The sequence below is a fragment of the Sparus aurata genome, chromosome 5, assembly GCF_900880675.1.
Source record: "Sparus aurata chromosome 5, fSpaAur1.1, whole genome shotgun sequence".
In the NCBI taxonomy this organism is placed as follows: domain Eukaryota; kingdom Metazoa; phylum Chordata; class Actinopteri; order Spariformes; family Sparidae; genus Sparus; species Sparus aurata.
Window position 1 is genome coordinate 4,460,374 of NC_044191.1, and position 20,220 is coordinate 4,480,593.

Genomic DNA, 20,220 nt, shown 5'->3' on the forward strand with positions numbered 1-20,220 from the left:
TGGTTTTGCTTATAGACAATATGGAGTGCCATGCGCAGGGTATGCAATTTGTGACAATTTTTCAATAATTGATAGCACCGCCCTGCCACCCTCAAGTTCCGCCCACGTAGCTGAGTTGTTCCACTGAAGAGACCATGTCACCTTGCAAAAGGTAAAATTGTCGCCATTTACACAGACTCCAAACATGCTTTTGGATGTTTACATGATTTGCTTCATCTATTTGCTGTTAATTGGGAAGCTTACACCAATTCCAAGAACGCTGGTTCAAGAGGCAGTGCTCTAGCTGATCATGCAGCCAAAAGTAGCTGCAAAACTTGACATTTCTGTCCTTGTAAAGCTCTGTCCTTCCCTACCCGCTAACAACCTTGCTTCTCATAATGATGTGATCCCGTGATGTGAAGGAGCATACATTGTGGCTTTCCCATGTTTGTAAAAATGTAAATAATGTGTGGGTCCACAACGACGGCCGCGTTGTGGCACCAGCTTTCTTGTACTTAGAAATGTAATGGATATGATAATATTATGTATAGAGATGTTCTCCAACCAGTCCGAAGCCTGGGCCTACAAGAAGGCTGATTCTGGATATGACAATATTGTTGTATGTATAGACACGTTGCCCAACCGGGCTGAAGCCTGGGCCTGTAAGAAGGCTGATTTTGTTTCTTTAGCGAAATGCTTGCCAAGCAACAAGGATGAAGAAGATGAACCTCCATGCCATGGATGAGTCTATGCGAACACTGTGCCCTGCCTTAACCTCTGCTATTCAGCTACTCCACAGACAAGTAAAAACTGTCCAGTCACCTCCTAGCAGCCAGCAGCGCTACAACCAGGAGATTGGGTCTGCATCAGAGAGTTCCGGAGGAAGAAACACCCCGCTGGTCGAAAACACAACAGGTCCTGCTTACCACCAACATAGCAGTCAAGCGTGAGGGTCGTTCCACTTGGATCCACGCATCACACTGTAAGAAGACACCTCCACCATGCGGAAGAAGTCAGCAGGGTCCCTCTACATCCAGTGGGCCATCTTCCTCATCGCCTACGAAGCCATAAAGTGTGGACAGCACCCCTGGGAAGGACTTTCCCCCCTGAAGGACAACGCTGGCACCGGAGGCCAAGAAGAAGAGGTACGCCAGCTTCCAGAGGAGCAGAGATGCAGCGCTGACACAGGAGTTCCTGAAGAAGCTGTAGAACACCCACCAGCACATCCACAGAACACAGAACAACAAACACCACAAACGGGACCTTTCCGGATACCAAGACGGAAAGACTCTAAATGAACCACACTTGTCAAACACATTTCTCCAATTGGCAAAAATGGTTGCCAATAATTGTCCAAATCCGAAGAACTGTTATGTGTGTGGCTTCATACCCCACAACACAAAAGAAGGACTCCCGCTGATGGCTCTTGTCACACAGCGGTGAAGTTGTCTCGTCTTAGGTGTTTTGTCTCGTGTACTTCCTGTTTTATTTTGAAAATTCTAACTACCCTCTCGTTTCAGGTCACTTGCCCTTCCTCATGTGTCCCTGGTCTGACGTCACCCTGATCCCTGATTGTTTCCACCTGTTCCCCATTACCCTTCTGTGTATTTAAGTCTGCGTCTCCCCTTGTCTTGTGCCTAAGTGTTTCGTTCTGCCGTGCACCCAAGCCCTTCGTCCTTGCCACAGTCTAAGTATTTGAATTCATGTTGGTTTTTTTCTGTTTATTCATCCTCAAGAAGAGTGAATTTTGTTAACTTTTTCAAGCGTAGTTTAGTCTTGCAGTTTTTGTAGCCTTTTGTTTCCTCTGAGTGAATTTGATTTGTTTAAATTGTATAGCTTAGTATGCTAGAGTAGTTTTGTTTCATAGCCTTGTGTCATCCTCATTTTTGAGTGATTTTCTGTTGTACTTTTTTACCTAGTATTTATCAGTGTAGTTTATTGCAGTCTTTTATTTTGCCTCGTAGAGAGTGATTTTGTTTTCTCCAGTCTTGGAGTTCCCGCCGTTGGTGTGGTTTTCTTTTGTGTGGTTTGTTTCCTTCCTTGGATAGAAAATTATCAGGTTATCTTGTTTCACAGCCTATTTCTTTGTCACCCCTTTTTGACGCTGGGATTTCCAGAATAAAAACCTGTGAATCTATACTTGCTCTGCATCTGAGTCCTCTTTCTAGCCCAGGTCTGACAGCTCTGCTTGCTTCATCCTGCGACACTTGTCACATACCTAACTTCAATTCTACCAAGAAGCACTGTACATGTCCCAAACCGCCACAAAATAGACCATTATACTGCAATGAACTTGCCACAAATTGTTATTCCTGTGACACTTCTAACCCTATCACCCTCACACTAGTTCCAGAGACACTTGAATGGTGTGTCGAAAGAAAAAGGGAATATTGACGTTGGAACATCTAAATGTGACTCTATATATGCTTCACCACAGCAAGCAAACGATGAGTCCAAAGGAAATGTACCTTCCAGGACAAAATTCCTCTCCAGGCTTTGAGAATTATAACCCCCTTGTTACAGTGATGAATCATTGCTCCATACCTTGACCCAAGGGTGTGTACTGGATTTGCGGCTCAAAGGCCTATGAATACTCACCAAAAGGATGGTCTGGAACATGTGGTTTGGGTCATGTGATACCAGCTATGAGAGTCCTTGCTTTGCCACCGAAAGTTCACATGGTAAAAAGGGACTTGTATACACACACAAACCCCATGGACAAGATTTTTTTTGATGCCCTCATTCCAAGTTATGGAGTCATGGCATCCTTGGACCAAATAAGAGACCTCTCCCATGCAGTGGAAGATCTTGCAAACTCCACTGCAAAAGGCACGTTCATGCTCTCACAAGAGATTACCACAGTGAGAATGATGACGTTACAAAATCGAGCTGCACTGGACTACTTATTGGCCTCCCAAGGAGGAACTTATGCTGTAATTGGAACGGAATGCTGTATGTTCATACCTGACCACAATGCCACCTTACAAGAAATAACGAACCACTTGCATAACATTGCCAAAACATTTCATAACCCTGTTACCCCTAGTTTGTTGGACTGGTTTAAAGAAAAACTAGGGTCATTTGGTTATTTAATCTTTGAATTTGTTTTGTTTGCATTTGGAGCCTTGACTGTTATCACTCTTCTGATCACTTGTCTCAAATCTATGTGCAAATCCCTTATCACCCAAACCACTACCAAAATCATGTACTCCACTGTGACCCACCCTGCTCCACCAATAGAGGAAGAAAATCCCGATTTTCTGTTTGAAATACAAATTGACTGTGACTGACATTGTGTGTCTTAAAAAAAAAAAAAAAAGGGTGGATTGAGGAAGAAAGTACACATTTGGAGTGGGGGGAGCCCTTTGACCTCCAGACCTCAAATGGTGATTCCTGTCTGTCTCCTATCCCTTTAATCAAAAGACACCTAGGGCCAATTTGATCACCATGCTAAATGCAATCAAACTGATGTGATCAGTTGTGATGAGCTAATAACACTCTCCACAGTGCCCCCCCCCCCCCTATTGCTTTGTATTCCTATTCTTTGAACCTGCCATATTGTCGCCTTTGTTCTTACTGTATAAGATGCTGTAGTTTCATTTGCTCTGGGTCGACTCACCGGCTCGGACCCGCTCTGTGCCTGTCGGTTCACCAGTTTACCGGTATTCTTTGAATAAACACATCACCACAGCAAACTGCTCAACAGGACTTGAATGATTTTCTTCAACAATGTTAAGCTGAGGTTGAGGCTGACCATTGGGTTTGTGTGAGCTTGTTTGTTTCAATTTCACATCCCATTTCTTAAGAAGTCTAGGGCCTTCCTAAAATGTAAAAGGGAACACATGCTGAAACTGAGTGACAAAGGTATCAGTTAAATCAGACCCTGCCCCTATACATACAAATCTATACTACACTGTAAATATGTACTTCAATCCAATACAGAGGTAACTAAAGCAACTTCATCACTATAGTCTGCTGACTCAGAATAAAGATATAAAATACTGTTAAAACAACTGCACCATAGATTTTAAATAGAACTCAATCATGAAACCAAAGATGACGCCTATTCAGTCCATGAGACACATACGCCAAAAGAGATCTTTTCCCTTAGGTTTACTTCCTGACAAGTTCCTTCTGAGCCCATTTACTTTACATTGTGATGATGTCATGATTCATAAATTCCTTTTCCTGGCTGAAAAATTGTATGGATATATAACCTCCAGGGATCAAAAATCCATAATAGACCTTGTTGACCCTGTCAACAGCTGTTATAACATCCCTTTTATAATTTGTCGCAGTAATACCATGAGTGGCCACTGGGCAAAATTGAAAGCAAGACTGGGCAGCTCCACCATAACAAGCTCTATAATACATTCATGGACTGCACATTATATTAGATTCCTGACTAAAGCAACAAAGGTAATCAGATGTACATTATCTTGAACAGGTCAGTGTTTCCTGTAAAAGGACTTTATCATGTTACAATAAAACATTTAAAGTAATTTTGCATGCTGTTCCAAGAGGGAGATGACCTTAGCCCGGACCAGGAGTTGCGTTTCGTCCTTTGTGAGGAAAGAACAGAACCTGGGGATGTTGTAGAGGGCAAATCTGTAGGATAGAGCCTCAGCAGTGATGTTGGGGTGCAGGACAGTCCGTCATCGAGGATTACGCCCAGGTTCCTTGCAGTCAGCAAAGGCAATACCATGACATCCTCGACAGTGACTGACAGGTCCATGGGAGGGCAGTCTTCCTCTGTGATGTGGTGCTGTCCAAGTGAAGATTTCTTACTAATCTGAGCAGTTTATGAGCCATACTCCCTTTGAGTCGATAAAGCCGTAAAAGGCACACAAGGCAGACAAGTTAAACATGAAAATCAAAATCGTTCTTGATTTTTAATTCCCCTATTTTTTATTTGAGCATAAAATCACAATGATACAGAAAACATTGTTTTTGATCATATTCATAAGCAATTAATGAAGTAACAAATATTCTTTACATTTCCTGATTTTGGATCCTCAATTGAATATCAAATAAAGAAATTATACACAGGCCAGTAAACTCTTTCTAATGCATAAAATGAAGGAACTTGCAAGACCGCATTTATCTGTGATTGTACCTTATATTAGTAAATGTGACAAACTTTACTCTTGAGCACCAACATGTTGGCTGATAGAGGCTGTGACATCAGTAGTGTCACCAGGGCACTGCACAGTCACCAATGGAGGTCACACAATTAGGCCAAATGCATGTCCATATTTACAATATCCTGCTGAGGAAGTGATCTGGGGACTTTCTGTCCAAGCACACAGAAGAGGAAATATCCTGGGAAGAAATTCAGAAATGAAACTGAAATCATTGCATCCAGTCCACTTAATCATCACAAATGTGTTTTTCGTCCCATTGATTTGGTTAAGCAGAAGAAAGCTCACTTTCACTTGGGTTCAAGCCCATATCTGAAATATAATGAAATGCAATGACTTAAGATACACAGAATGCAAGCTATCTTTTAATTGGATCCCTGTCTTTATGATCATGTGCTGTTTTTCCATATCTTAAATATACTACCACTTTTGCATCCGAAGTTGAGGGTTGCTGGGTGATGGGGAAGTTGTACCTCAAAAGTCCTTGGCAAGAAGTGTATACTATTGCAAAGTATTTTACATACTGCGGACTGACAGTGGCTGTTCACACAGTAGTGAAGGAAACCGCACAGTTGACATGGCTGAAGAAAGAAGTCAGCAGAAGAAAGTAGTCAGCAGTCTGAAGCAGCAGTCTGCTTCCCTGAGAGAAGTCCTTTTGTCGGCATGAAAGGCTGGCTTGCACAGCGTCTCCTCTGGATCCAGAACATCTTTAGTCAACATGCAGCCTAGGCAAAGGTATTATCCAAACATTTGGGTGCTACCTTTCAGTAACTGCTGCATGGGTGGAACAGACGTGCCTTCAGCAATGCGTTACAATGGGACTGCAATGAGTTGCACAGCATGCAGCTGCACTTAAGATATCTCCATGCATCAGGGTTAGGTTAGGGTCCTTTATTTCCAGACTTTCTTGGTGCACTGGGGCCAGATATTAGGCTTTGCTTTACATGCAGGCCACTGTATTGTTAGGATGGGCTGAGAATAGCCGCTCTCACAGTGAGAAGTTTCATTAACGCCGCAGCGGCGGTTCGTAATTTCTCTGCTGCTGGTCATTCACACAGAGCAAAGCATCACTGGAATAAAGACGAACCGCCATGTAATTCACACAGAAAGCTGCGCTGCCGCTCCTAAAGAGACGTGACGGTACGCGTCATGATGATGACACCGGGGTGTTTCCCAGATGTCCCCTCTGTCAATCTAAATCCGCGGACCGTTTATAATGTGTGGTAACGGCCCCCTTAACATCCTGGAAGGTGAAAGAGTCACCTTTTTTCGCGCTAAATTACATTATTACATCATCGCCATCAGTGAAGAGGTCGCTGCGTGACTCTGTCACTTGCGGGGACGGAGGCTGTTTTCTCTGGGAAAGTTCATTGAAGTCTTGGTCGGGGGGATGACCATCGTGGGGATTTCTATCAACACAACCACTTGAGTGAGTTAAAGGTTTTTGCCGGTGACAGACGCTGTTTTTCGGGCAGAAATGTTGAGTTGGTAGGACAGGCGGGAGGACGGACACTGCTCCGCCTACAACTGCGGTATTTTTTTCCTCATAAGTTACCAATGACAGTTACAGTTACTACATTACTTTTGTTTGGTCATGTAAATTAGTCGTTAGATTAGTCGACTAATCGAAAAAATAATCGCTAGATTAATTGTTTGAAAAATAATCGTTTGGGACAGCTTGAGTCATATGTTTCAGAGAGCTAGAATTGCCTTGAATTGGATTAGTAAGGGGGGTGTAACACACTTGTGTATTCATTTTCACTTAAGACCAGAGGAATGTCATGTGAGAACAGAGACAGGTTTTCATATGCACGCATGTGCAAGGTTTAAGAGGTCTATCATTCTTTATTTTAAAATTGTAATCCTGCAGGTTATCCCTTTTCACTAAATGTCTCTATATTCTAACTTTTTTTGCTGTACCTGCAATGGCATACGGCAACCTTTTTTGTATACCTGTGACTTAGTCCTGTTACATATTTTCCATTACTCCCATAGCCTGACTTTAAAGTCATGCAGTACTATGGGGGCCAAGGGAGCTCAATGCCCTGCACCTTAAAGGAGAACTTCGGTCGATTTAAACATGCAGCTTCATTGCTCAAGCTACCCTTGACTTGCGAGTACCAAAGACGCGAACAAATTTGGTCCAGCCATTACAGAGCTCCGTGAACGGAGATGTTGCATTGAACGCTAACTGCATGGGGTCAGAACTTCACGCTGTGTTTTAAGCATCTTAACATGCTCCACATCTCACACCAGAAGTTATGCAACATCAGCAGACACCTTAGCACACAGCACTGTAGCGTGTATGACTCAAAATGAATAAAAAAGTAGTTAAAATAGTGTGTTTGTGCAAGGAGCTACTTACCTGTTTGTTGACATCCGCGTCTTCCGGTAGCTAGACCAAACTAGCGTATCCACCGAGTGTGCACTTAACAGGCTTAACAGGCTATTGTAAGGCTCATGGCTCATGACAGGTTGTAACATGGACATGTACATTATGAACATACACACGAAAATGCTGGAATACGTTTCCGTCTCCACCAGTGAGGGAGTAAGTGCACGCTCGACGGATTGACTAGTTTGGTCTAGCTACCGGAACACACGGATGTCAACAAACAGGTAAGTAGCTGCTTGCACAAACACACTATTTTAACTACTTTTTTATTCAGTTTGAGTCATACACGCTACAGTGCTGTGTGCTAAGGTGTCTGCTGATGTTGCATAACTTCTGGTGTGAGATGTGGAGCATGTTAAGATGCTTAAAACACAGCGTGAAGTTCTGACCCCATGCAGTTAGCGTTCAATGCTACATCTCCGTTCACGGAGCTCTGTAATGGCTGGACCAAATTTGTTCGCGTCTTCGGTACTCGCAAGTCAAGGGTAGCTTGAGCAATGAAGCTGCATGTTTAAATCGACCGAAGTTCTCCTTTAAGAAAACGCATGCAAGTAGACAAAGGACAACACATAATGAAAACATTACACAGGCACAGCATTTACAATACACACTGCAAATACACACAACACAACCAAATCTGTAAATGACCAGACTGTGTGGTTGTAAATGAGTATAACTTGATTATTAGATTATTCACCGAGTTTATGCCCTCTTGTAAACAACATGATAAAGTAGCCTTTCTATAGCCAGTTCTCTGAGCCCAAGCTTCTTGAGAAGAAGTCCTTCTGTTTCTTGTAAATAGTCTTACTGAAGGACAAACGGAAGGGACAGAGAAAGTGAAAGGCACACTGGAATGTGGAAGCATTGCATCATTATGCACAACGTCACTATTTGAGCGTTCTCCAGTGTATAAAGAGATGGATCCCTCGAGCAGTACACCATCAAGACACAAGACTGAAGAAAGCCACAGGGGAAAAGGAGCCAGAACCAGTCAGCAGCCACAACTATGAAGTTGGTTGCCATTGTCTTTCTCACCTTCCTGCTGGCCTTCTGTGTACACGGTACTGTAAAAAGTTTAGTGTTGTGTGATTATCTTGTCCTTCCTTCTTGTCAAGACATTCAAGTTTGCTTCTAACATAACTTTAAAGCTGCATCTTTGAGCTCATAGTTTTGAGTTTAAGTCACAACTTTATTGATTTTGTTGATTCTCAACGCTCTCCTCAGGTGTTACCAGCTTTAACAGGCAGCTGTTTTTAGTGGCTTTATAGCATTTCACTTTATCTTTGTTACTGGGCTGTAGTCTGTCAGAGTTGACTTTTAGCTGTATTCACTGAATTAAACACAGTACACATAGTTCTGACTCCAGAGCAGCCCTGCCTCTGACAAAACATTAATTAATGCTCATTCTGAAGTCTTCTGACTGATTTAAAAGGTGATAAATAAGGTTGTCTATTCTTCCCATAGGGCAACACAGCAAAGGATCTAAGTGCAAATGCTTGAATGGTTATATCGGCAAGGTGATCCCAAAGCACATTAAGTCAGGGCCAGTCATCCACGACCCAAGTATCTTCTGTCCACAAACAGAGATTATGTGAGTAAACCGTAATTAAGCTACCTTTCCTAACATTGCATTTTCCTGCATTGTTAAACTTCTCTCTGACAAAGTGCTTCCTTGTCTTACAGTATCACAACAACAGCAGACAAGGAGAAATGTGTGAATCCTGAGTCACTGTTCGGAAAACTCATTCTGGAAACCAAAAACAAGTAAGATCAGTTGGACAATACGACGCAGTGTTCATGCTCTCCAATACCAGGTATTACTCTTACGGTTTCTGATCTCATTAATTTTTACTCACTGGTCATGTGTTCATTTAGGCACGAGAGGAAGGAAGCTGTGAGCACAACAACAACAACTGCAAGCTCGACGAGCCTCCACACAACATCCAGGCTGTCAGACTCTGCACTGCACCAGAGAGGACAGACCTGAGACACTGTTGTTGTAACTAAAGAGTTGTTCCTCATCAGTGCCTTTGTCATCTTAACACTTTAAGTGGCCATGTAATGGCCAGTCCTGTTTGTCTCCTATTAAGTTAGATTGAGTTCACATTTATGCATATCAACTCAATCACCTGTATATACTTTGTAACTTCCAAAATAAAACACACCTGATTGGACTTTCTGTGATTTGTTTGTTTTGGCTCATACAAGTAAAAACACACACACACACACACACTTCCCTAATAAAACATTGGGCATTAATCAGTCAAGAGAGAAGAACCTGGCTGCAGGGATTTGCGACCTTTAAGACAGAAGAGCATCAGTAGCTGTGTTTACAATGTACCTTAATAGACCACAAATAATCACGATAATAACCCAATCAGAACAAAAACGCCTCATGTCACCACCTCCATCAGAAGAGACGGATAACTGCATGTTAAATGAGAAAGAGAGGGTGTGTTAAACCTCTGATAATCTGTTAAAATATTACAACCTAATAACTGTGTAAACGTTAACACAAACTCTCTCTGGTTGGAATATATATATATATATATTTAAATATATATATATATATATATATATATATATATATATATATATATATATATATATATATGTATATGTATATATATATATATATATATATATATATATATATGTATATATATATATGTATATATATATATATATGTATATATATATATGTATATATGTGTGTATATATATATGTGTGTATATATATATGTGTGTATGTGTGTGTATGTCGACATGAAATGAGTTACCATTGAAGTACTCAGATATCATTTGCAAGCCAAACACTTGGCAGATTCAGAGTGCCCACCGCCCCCCCTCGCCAAAAGCAGACATCACCATGTTTTGATCCCATTTAGGGTGAGGGGATATTTTTTGAGCCTTTTATTTTAAAAGGTTGTTGAATAAACATTTTCATAAAGCAAGCATATTTGCCCTTTATTATGTTGTTAAAAGTATTAAGAACATGAAAAAAATACATTAAAGTACATTTAGAACAGAAGAAAATGTGCCAAAAAAATTGCGATTAATTTGCGATTAATCGCGAGTTAACTATGGACAAAATATGATTAATCGCGATTAAAAAAATTAATCGTTTGACAGCCCTAATATATACATATATTTTTTGGGGGTAAATGTTCACCTCACATGCGGGTAACACTGAGGGAGTTACATTTACATACCAGATACATTTGACCAAGAAAGAGAAGCTGTGAAATTACTGCTGGTGAATACGAGGGAATTGTTTATCTAGTGTAAGGCATTATGTGCGAAAGGTTAGCTGTAATATTTAATCTTGTCTAAATACTTTTTCAGTAAATTGTTGTGAAACTGACTGTTAACAGGCAGTTAACATTCTCATTTGACATTCTCCCACAGTACTGAACTTGAAGTACTGGGGGGGCCATAGAACTGCCAGTCTGCAGTCAAGAAGGCAGACACCATTTCAGCCTATGCCTCCCTGCAGACTCTCCACTTCCTGGCCCTTACCGAGACCTGCATCACCCCTGAAAACACTTGCCACTCCAACTGCCCTCTCATCCGCCTACTCCTTTTCACACTCCCTGAGACAAACAGGTCGAGGAGGAGGAACTGGCCTCCTTGTCTCCCCCATGTGGTCCTACCAGGTCCTTCCCCTGGACCCCCTACCCAGATCTGCTTTTGAATTCCACGCTGTCTGTCTGTCACACTTCCTTTCAAACTCAACATTGGGGTGATCTATCGCCCTCCTGGACCTCTCAGTGACTTCTTTGATGAGATGGACACCCTCCTGAGCTGCTCCCCTGACAATGGACACACCACTCGTTGTCCTGGGTGACTTCAACATCCCCCCCAGAGAAATAAACTCCACTCACCTAAATTCATCGACTTCTTCTCCACATTTGACCTCACACTCTCCTCCTTTCCACCGACCTACCGGGCCAGGAACCAACTTGATCTTGTCTTCACAAGGTCATGAGGTTCCTCGGCACTCTCCATTACCCCGCTCACTGAGTCTGACCACCACGCTGTCACTTTTCTCTCTCCTTAAATTTCACCACCTCCCTTGTCCTCAGACCTCACACGCCACAATCTGAAATCCCTCTCTCGCTCTGCTCTTTCCTCTACTGTTCTTTCCTCACTACCATCCACAGACCAATTAGCTCTAGTGTCTACTGAGAGGCCTCCTCCACTCTGCTATCCTCCCCTTTTTTTCTGTTTAGACACTCTCTGTCCTATCACCTCCTGACGGGTATGACCTCATTTACTCCTATGCCCATTCAGAAAGCACCTTCCCCGACCATTACCTCCGATGGCCTCACCTGCTTCAGCCCTCTCTCCTCTGAAGATGTTCTCACACTAGTGACGTCTAACAGTGCCACCACCTGTTCCCTGGACCCGATTCCCTCCTCCCTTCTCCAAGACTTCTCTCACGACATCCTGCCAATCCTCAGCACTCTGATCAACTCCCCCTTCACTTCAGGCCTTATTCCAGCTCCTTTCAAGACAGCCACAGTAAAGCCACTCCTAAAAAATAACCCACCCTAGACTCAGTTGACATCCGAAACTAAAGACCTGTATCTCTTCTTTCATTCCTCTCTAAAACACTGGAACATGCAGTCTACAACCAACTGTCCTCCTATCTTTCAGAAAATGACCTCCTTGACACAAATCAGTCAGGCTTCACTCACTCCACGGAGACAGCCCTCCTCACAGTGACTGAGTCACTTGGTGCCGCCAGAGCCTCTTCCAACTCATCAGTCCTCATTCTCCTCGACTAATCCTCTGCATTTGACATAGTCAACCACCAAATACTTCTCTCCACTCTGGCTGAACTTGGAATTGCTGATTCTGCTCTAAGCTGGTTCACATCATACCTGACAAATCACACCTTTCAGGTCACATGGAACAGCTCCTTGTCTATGCTGACGACACCCAACTGCTCCTCTCTTTTCCCCCCATCCTCCTCCATCGCGTATCTCAGAATGTTTGGCAGAAATCTTCGCTTGGACAGCTGCGCATCACCTCAAACACAACCTTGGTAAAACTGAACTCTTCATTCTGTGGAAAGACTGCCAATGGTGCTGCCCTTCAAATCTGCCAAAGGAACTACACCCATCTACCTCCCAACACTGGTCAGACCACACATCCCAGCGAGAGTACTTTGCTCATCTACATCAGCTGGCTGACTGGTACCCCCATGGCTAAGAGCAAACACAGTCGGCTCAGCAAAGTCGTGACTCTTCTGTTTTTGGGCACCTCGGTGGTGGAACAAACTCCCGACCAATGTCAGGACAGCAGAGTCACTCACCATCTTCCGCAAAACAGTCAAAACTCATTTGTTAAGACTTCACCTCGACCCTGCAAAGCATGACTCCCTCTCTTTTTTTGTATAGAAAGCAATATTTTAAATTATGACATAAATGTATGTAATTTAAGAAGACAGAGGCAGCAAGCAAGAGAAAGAAAACAAGATGGCTGCAATTATCACTATCATTATCAAGACTTTAACGTCTGTACAAGACACATATGACCTAATGTTTGGAGACAGAGTGACCTTGGGTAATCATAAAATTCCCCCACAGAGAGCAGTTTACAGTTTACTCATTGCATTGGTGCAGAGCACCTTCAGCAGTAAATATTGTTGGTAAATGTGAGACGTTTGTGTCATGTCTGCAGCTTTACAACCAGAAACAAGCAAGTCAGTTTGGTGACATACCCGTATGGCTCACTGTTTTGCACGAGACAGCTAGAATTGATGAAACTCACAGAAAGCAATTGTCCAATTTGCAGAAAAGTTGTGGTGATTTAAGAAAATTGCAAGATTGTGCAGAACTCACAGGGATTGACTGAACTGTTGTTAATTGAGATCCCAATACTGCAACATCCTGGAGGGAATGATTTATGTTACAACCTGTTTTGCCACTGGAAGTTAGTTATATGATTTATAGATCTACGCAGTAACTGTAACCTTGTGGAAACAAACAAACCAAAAATGTAATCCACATCCTTTTATGAATTCAGATCTATTCACTTTGCTTTAAATAAATGCACACATTTTCATCCTCAGTGCTTTCAATTCAGCTGTTGATACTAAATATTACACACACAGCACAACAAAATATCAAGAGTGTTTTATTACATTGCAATATTATGACAGCTGACGTTAATATTGTCAATAAGACATAATTAAGAACTGTTAAAAAAATATATTATAAAATCAAACACAGAATTCAGAAATACTGTCAACAGTTAATGATCCACATCAGTACTTTGTTAGCTCAGCATGCCAAGCTTTTGTATATAGTTTTGGCAAAGTAGCACTACGTCAAAACAGAAATACTGACTACACTGTTGCCTAAAAATACGTCCAGTTGAAGACTTACTGTCTTACTCAAAAACCTTTCCTGCAAGGTTCACCCTGTAAAATACTGTCAGCAGTCGTAATGCATGGCTTTGGCGTTCAACTGATATCACCTCTGGAAGGCTCGTTAGCATTTTTTAGACTGGAGCATTAAAAATGATTCAGTTTCCCTCAGGGAGCACTAAAGCAGTTCACTATAGCACAGCACAGAATAACAATGTTCCGAGGCAATTCATTGAGCCATCGTGACTGGTGAAGGCACAGTAACCGTTGTTTGAAAATAAATACTTTAGAATGAAGCAAGTTAATGACATCTGTGTAAATCAAATCCCACTGCAGAACCTGAAAAAGTCTGAGTGCAATCCACAAAACACATTTAATAATGGTGATGCACTGAGAGCATATGAATGAGATGTTATTGATGACAACTTAAGCTTGACAACAAATACTTATGCTGAGCAAAAAGAAAGAAAAAGTAACAGACTTTCCAGAACAGTGCATCAGTCATGAGAAGGCAGGCTCTTCTTTCTAGCACAGAGGGTACAGGGGCAAAGAGCTGTAATGATTTATCTCACAAGCCAATACAGATAAGTGTAAAATCTATCAACCATTGAATACTGAAATTAAAGTACCACTGAACTGACTAAATCTGAAGACATCTACACGTGTATGTATGCACTCAGGCTTTTGTCTTTACGGTCTGTATGCATTCAGTGTGTCATGACTCTACTACTGCAGAAATGTACAAAATAGATCCATCGCTGCAGTCTACTCATGTCTATGAAGAATGTGAAAACATTATTACAACAAAATAACATCACTATTGCTGCAAAAAAGGCAGGAGTGCTGGTAGAAATGTACTTATTGTGTAAATACATTAAATTAAATATGTATTTACATGGGTGTAGGAAGCATTTCAAATGTGGGTGTGGCCATTTAATGAGGTTCTGGGGATTCTTCCCTAGAGATGTCGTAGACGTCATGTGTTCTGGTTCCTTTTAAGACTTTTATCTGGACAAACAAAATGATGATACATTTTTTCATCCAGATGCATACTGAAGGTATTAAAAAGCTGGCGCTAGCAATGTTAGCTAATTAACAAATTAGCATCCACTTGAGGGAGCAGATGACTGGAACAACGCAGTATTATTAATGTCATGGGAGTGGGGGATGGATTGCCACATTTAGAGGCTTAATATTATGAATAACACTTTATTTAGCCCTGCATCATCTAACAAGACCATTTTAAAATGGTCTGGTCTAAACACAGCTGAATCAGCACTCCTCTGATGCACAGACAGACTGAGGCTGCACACTGCTGTGTACATGTCTGACAGCACCAAGGGGACAAGAGCAGACTGAGAAACAAATGCCAAGGAAGGCAGTAACATGGCACATGGGTGTCTTGGCAGCAGACCTCCTCTTTCACTGTTGCAGTGCATCTTGGGAACTGGAGTCCGGAGTTGCTTGTGCAGTTCCTGTAGTGGAGTCTTGAGCGAGCAGCTGCTTTGGTGGATGCAGGAACACCAGAATAACTGTGATGTTATCACTAGAACCAGCTGCCTTAGCATGACCTACCAGCTGTGCAGCGACTCTTAGTCCAACAGACTGCTCAGACTGTTCTTGCAGAGTGTCCCCTGTACCCCCTGCATCACCAGACTGTTGGAGTGCATCAAGGACTAAATGTGGGACCTCTGAAGGTTTGACTACATCAAAGAAGCCATCGCACGCCAGAAGTATGTAGTCCTCATCCCCAGACAGCTTGGTTACCGAACAATCAGCTTCTCCAGACACATAGGGCTTCTGGTCGAAGTCACCTGGAGGAGTAAGGCAGAATGTGGTCAGCAAAGGCAGCTAAACACAGTACTAACTCCTGACCTGTGGAACACTGTATATTATATGTATCATATTCTATAGACACAGACAATAAAACTATAGGGAAACCCTGGTATGATGTCGATATGACCCTCTACAGGTATATGCAGGACTGTATTTTTACCAAGAACAGTGTGCAAACTGCAGTAAAAGATAGGCGTGACTACAAATCTATAGATGCTGTGCTGTTGCAGCTCACACACATGAGCCGCACTACTACAGACAGTGTCCCTGAGCTCTTTAAGTGGATGCTGAAATAAAAAGCAAGACAAAACACCGTGCAAACGCACTACTCACGCAGGCAGTGTGTTCTCACCCCGTTATGCTGACTCAGCCCATGCCTATTTTGGACCATTTGATCAACAGGTGAATTATTTGTTTAGAATAAAGATCAACAGTCATCACAGGCAGGGCTCTAAATTAACTTTTTTTGATTACCAGCCAATTTGGCTGGTAACTTTCTAAAGTTACCAGCCAATCAGAATTTCCACTAGCCAAATTTTTTCCAGTGAAAATAGGAGAGATTAGATAAGAGTGATGAGTGCCGCTGAATGATTTTTTTTTACATTTTGGATTTTATCAACACAATCCAAGTACAATACATACAGATACACATACAGTACATGCATACAACAAAAAAATCATTTATTTTTCATTTTGATAATTTCAGAGCTCTACTGCATCAAATGTCTTCAGCACTCTCTGAACTTATTTGTTCATCTGAATCTAAGCCATCCTCAGTTCCTTTTGTTCCATGTTTGCGTACAAACTCAGGCCTGCGTGAGCGCAAACTGTCAGCATGCCAGATGTCAATGGCTTTAGTTGGATCAAAGTCTTTGATGTCAGGTGAGCACAACTGGGTTTTTAGGAGGTCAGAGAGGGTCTCACCTTTCAGGCGTGAGCGCCAGTCACTCTTTACCTGAATTATCACACTGAACCCTCTTTCGCAAACAGCTGTAGTTGCAGGGATGGTGAGGAGAGCATCAAAGAGATCAAGGACGTCGAACCACGAAATTGTTTGTTTTGTTTTTTTCTTTTGCGCACATGCGGCAGTCCTTACAAAACATGACGACATTTTCGTGATCAAACACAAGCCATTCACGACCTGCCAGCCATTTGGCTTTGAACTTTCTTTTTTTCGTTTTGCACGCATTGTTGTCGATATTCTCAATCTCATCCCCTGCCCCCTTCCTCTTCTCGCCCCCAGACGTCTGTCCAACCAACCACCACCGCATTTAGTTTAAGTTTAGGCTACTTTTTAATTTACTTTAGCTAGCTCCCTCCCTTCTTTTGATAGTTTCTGCTCCGTTCATTAATTCTTTTCCTTCTTCTTCTTTGTGTTTTCTGTTTCCATGGTTTCTCGCGCTGGCTGGTTGCACTGCCTGCGCGCAGCCAATGGGCGTCTTATACGTCATCACTTAGCATCACGACAGTGTTCATGGGAAATGTAGTCAGTACTGCCCAGGGAGCGAGAACAGTAGAGTGGCTCTGACTGACATGATTGCCTCATGCATCACCGGCCAAACTGGCTAGTAAGTTTTTATTAACACCCGCCAAAATGATTTTTTAACCCGCATTTGGCAGGTTGGCGGGGGTTAATTTAGAACCCTGATCACAGGCAAGTTTACTAATCTGACCCCCATGAAGCTCACCTGGTTGAAATTAATGGCTGATCTTGTATTCTTTTAGATATATACGTGTCATGGTACACATTTCTATGGAAGCCCTAAACGGTTTTCCCGTGATAACAAGTTAATTTTCTCTGTTTTCCCGAGATAACGGGATAATTTTCTCGTGATCTCGTGATAACAAAACTTTGTTTCCCCGAGATAACAAGTTAATTTCCTCCGTTTTCCCGAGATAACGGGATAATTTTCTCGAGATCTCGTGATAACGAAACTTTGTTTCCCCCAGATAACACACCTTCGGACACACCGTAAAAGCTTGTACCCTTTTTTCAGCCAGGTGCACAGTAAATCATTTCATCACGTTCAGCAAAAATCATGCAGGCACACTTCAAACACGCACACACACAATTCACAGGAACACAGATGTTCTCGGTTCACAGCGAGACGCTTTCAAAATAAAAGTCCCGCATTTAGTGTCTAATATAATTAATGAAATAATAACCTGGCTTCAAAGAATATCAGTTAACTAAATGAAAACAAGATGTTCTTATTAACTGACTCATTCACACACACACACACACACACACACACACACACACACACACACACACCTTATTATATCATTATCTCGGGAAAACAAAGTTTCGTTATCTCGAGATCTCGAGAAAATGATCTCATTATCTCGGGAAAACGGAGGAAATTATCTTGTTATCACGGGAAAACAGAGGAAATAAAATGTATGAATGCATGGCCGTTTAGGGCTTCCGTACATTTCTGTACCTTTCACACCCTTTAGAATATCAAGCTTCTACAACTTGTTCCTCCCTTCTTCATTACGATATTGTATGTCCGTATTGCACTTAAATCATAGCACTTATGCATTTAAAGTATCCTTGATAAACAGCAGCTATGATAATAATAATAGTAATAATAATAATAATATATTTAATTTGTAAAGCACTTTACATTTAGATAAATCTCAAAGTGCTACAGGAAAAGCACCAATAAAAGAAAACATTAGTAAAAGAAAAAAAGAAAAACATCTGAAAGTCAATAGCAACTTAGTGGTCATATACTGCTAAAAAGGAAAGTTTTAAGTCCTTTTTTAAAACATTCAACAGTCTGTGGTGCCCTCAGGTATTCAGGGAGGCTGTTCTATAGACGAGGGGCGGCAGAACAGAATGCTCGGTCCCCTAAGGTGCGGAACTTAGTCCTGGGGGGGTGGAGACGGTGAGAGTTGGTCGAGCGGAGGGGTCGAGATGAGGTTTGTGGGGTTAGCAGTTCTTTAAGATACGAGGGGCGTTGCCATGGACGCACTGGTGAGTGAGGAGGGAGACCTTGTATTCAATCCTGGCGGAGATGGGAAGCCAGTGAAGTGAATGGAGGATGGGTGTGATGTGTTCATACTTTCGCACTCTCATCAGGATCCTAGCAGCACTGTTTTGCACATACTGTAGCCTTTGGATGCTCTTGCTGATGCTCAAATGAGGGCTTGAAAATTGTTTCTATTCTTTCTTTTTCGCTATTGACGGTGATATGTTGTGGTTTATTTCTTGTGACAAATGTACTTATTGTAAGTCGCTTTGGACAAAAGCGTCTAAATGCTCTAAATGTAAATGTAAACACTAAGCATTTTCAGTTACCTCAGTTGAACTTCCAGCTTGGACTGTGTTACAGTGACCTTCCAGCTTTTCTAGCAATGCGTGTTCACCTCTTCCCTTGTTAAAGCGAAACTCTCGCCAAAAAGCAACCAAGGCTTTATTTGGGATTGAATATGAGTCAAACCTTCGTGTAAATGCATAATTAGGACGAAAGAGGCACTTTTAAGATTTACCGTAGTTTCGGTTTTGGGCACGTTAATTTTGAACGGGAGTGCATGGGGCAGGACATGCTAGCATCAAAATCGCTATTTTTAAAACACTAAGAAGGCTCGACACAACATGAAACTTTGCTCGTAGCATCACTAGGGTCTCTACTCATGAACAAGAGCATTGAGAACATTGTTTGTGCACACAGAGTTTATGAAAAAGAAGGTTTTTGAACTACTCACGTTAGCTGCTGCACCTCCTGCGAGTCGCTGTTATGCCAGACAAAAAGTGTCGATCCCCGAGTGCGGCCTGACAGGCAGGAGAGTAATGGTGAACCGCTCCTCAAGCCTGCCTGTCAGGTCGCACTCTGGGATCGACACTTTTTGTCTGGCATAACGGCGACGTGCAGGAGGTGCAGCAGCTAACGTGAGTAGTTCAAAAACCTTCTTTTTCATAAACTCTGTGTTTTAAAAATAGCGATTTTGATGCTAGCATGTCCTGCCCCATGCACTCCCGTTCAAAATTAACGTGCCCAAAACCTAAACTAAGGTAAATCTTAAAAGTGCCTCTTTCCTCCTAATTATGCTTTCACACGAAGGTTTGACTCATATTCAATCCCAAATAAAGCCTTGGTTACTTTTTGGCGAGAGTTTCACTTTAAGCTAATGAAGTTTGACTTGAGGGTTTTTCAGCAGTGTGTCTATTGACACCTTAAAATCTAAACTCAAACATACTTCTTTGACGTAGCCTTTAATTAGTTCCTGATGTAGATTGCAAGCTTCTTCAGTGGGTCGGTCTCAGTTTCAATGAGTTATCAATAGTATTAGAATTGACACTGTCCTGCTGAACATTGCTTTTCTTTAACTTTAGATTTTTCTATTCCCATAATCTGCATGCTGTGTCCTCTTCCTCCTCCTCCTCCTCCTCCATCCATTACACTCAGACACAAACACTATAATGGAAAAACCTTAGGAGCTCAGCACTGAGCGGAAAGAGCACATTACTGATTTGAAGCCAGTAA

The 20,220-nt window shown here is 42.0% G+C and overlaps 2 protein-coding genes across 3 annotated transcripts in view; one reads left to right on the forward strand and one right to left on the reverse strand.

Annotated features, from left to right (window-relative positions):
• The first annotated feature begins 8,421 nt into the window (after nucleotides 1-8,421).
• Nucleotides 8,422-9,689, forward strand: LOC115581152 (C-X-C motif chemokine 11-1-like). The gene is made up of 4 exons (XM_030416032.1): nucleotides 8,422-8,576; nucleotides 8,980-9,106; nucleotides 9,199-9,279; nucleotides 9,391-9,689. Exons 1-4 carry the CDS (start codon nucleotides 8,522-8,524, stop codon nucleotides 9,500-9,502), a joined length of 375 nt encoding a protein of 124 aa, XP_030271892.1. The 5' UTR covers nucleotides 8,422-8,521; the 3' UTR covers nucleotides 9,503-9,689.
• A 3,954-nt stretch (nucleotides 9,690-13,643) lies between these two features.
• Nucleotides 13,644-20,220, reverse strand: part of ppm1f (protein phosphatase, Mg2+/Mn2+ dependent, 1F) — a 40,423-nt gene continuing 33,846 nt past the window's right edge. For both annotated transcript variants that reach the window (XM_030418122.1, XM_030418121.1), the window contains exon 8: nucleotides 13,644-15,705. In XM_030418122.1, coding sequence (XP_030273982.1) covers nucleotides 15,314-15,705 — 392 coding nt within the window. In that variant the 3' untranslated portion in view covers nucleotides 13,644-15,313. The remainder of the gene's footprint in view (nucleotides 15,706-20,220) is intronic.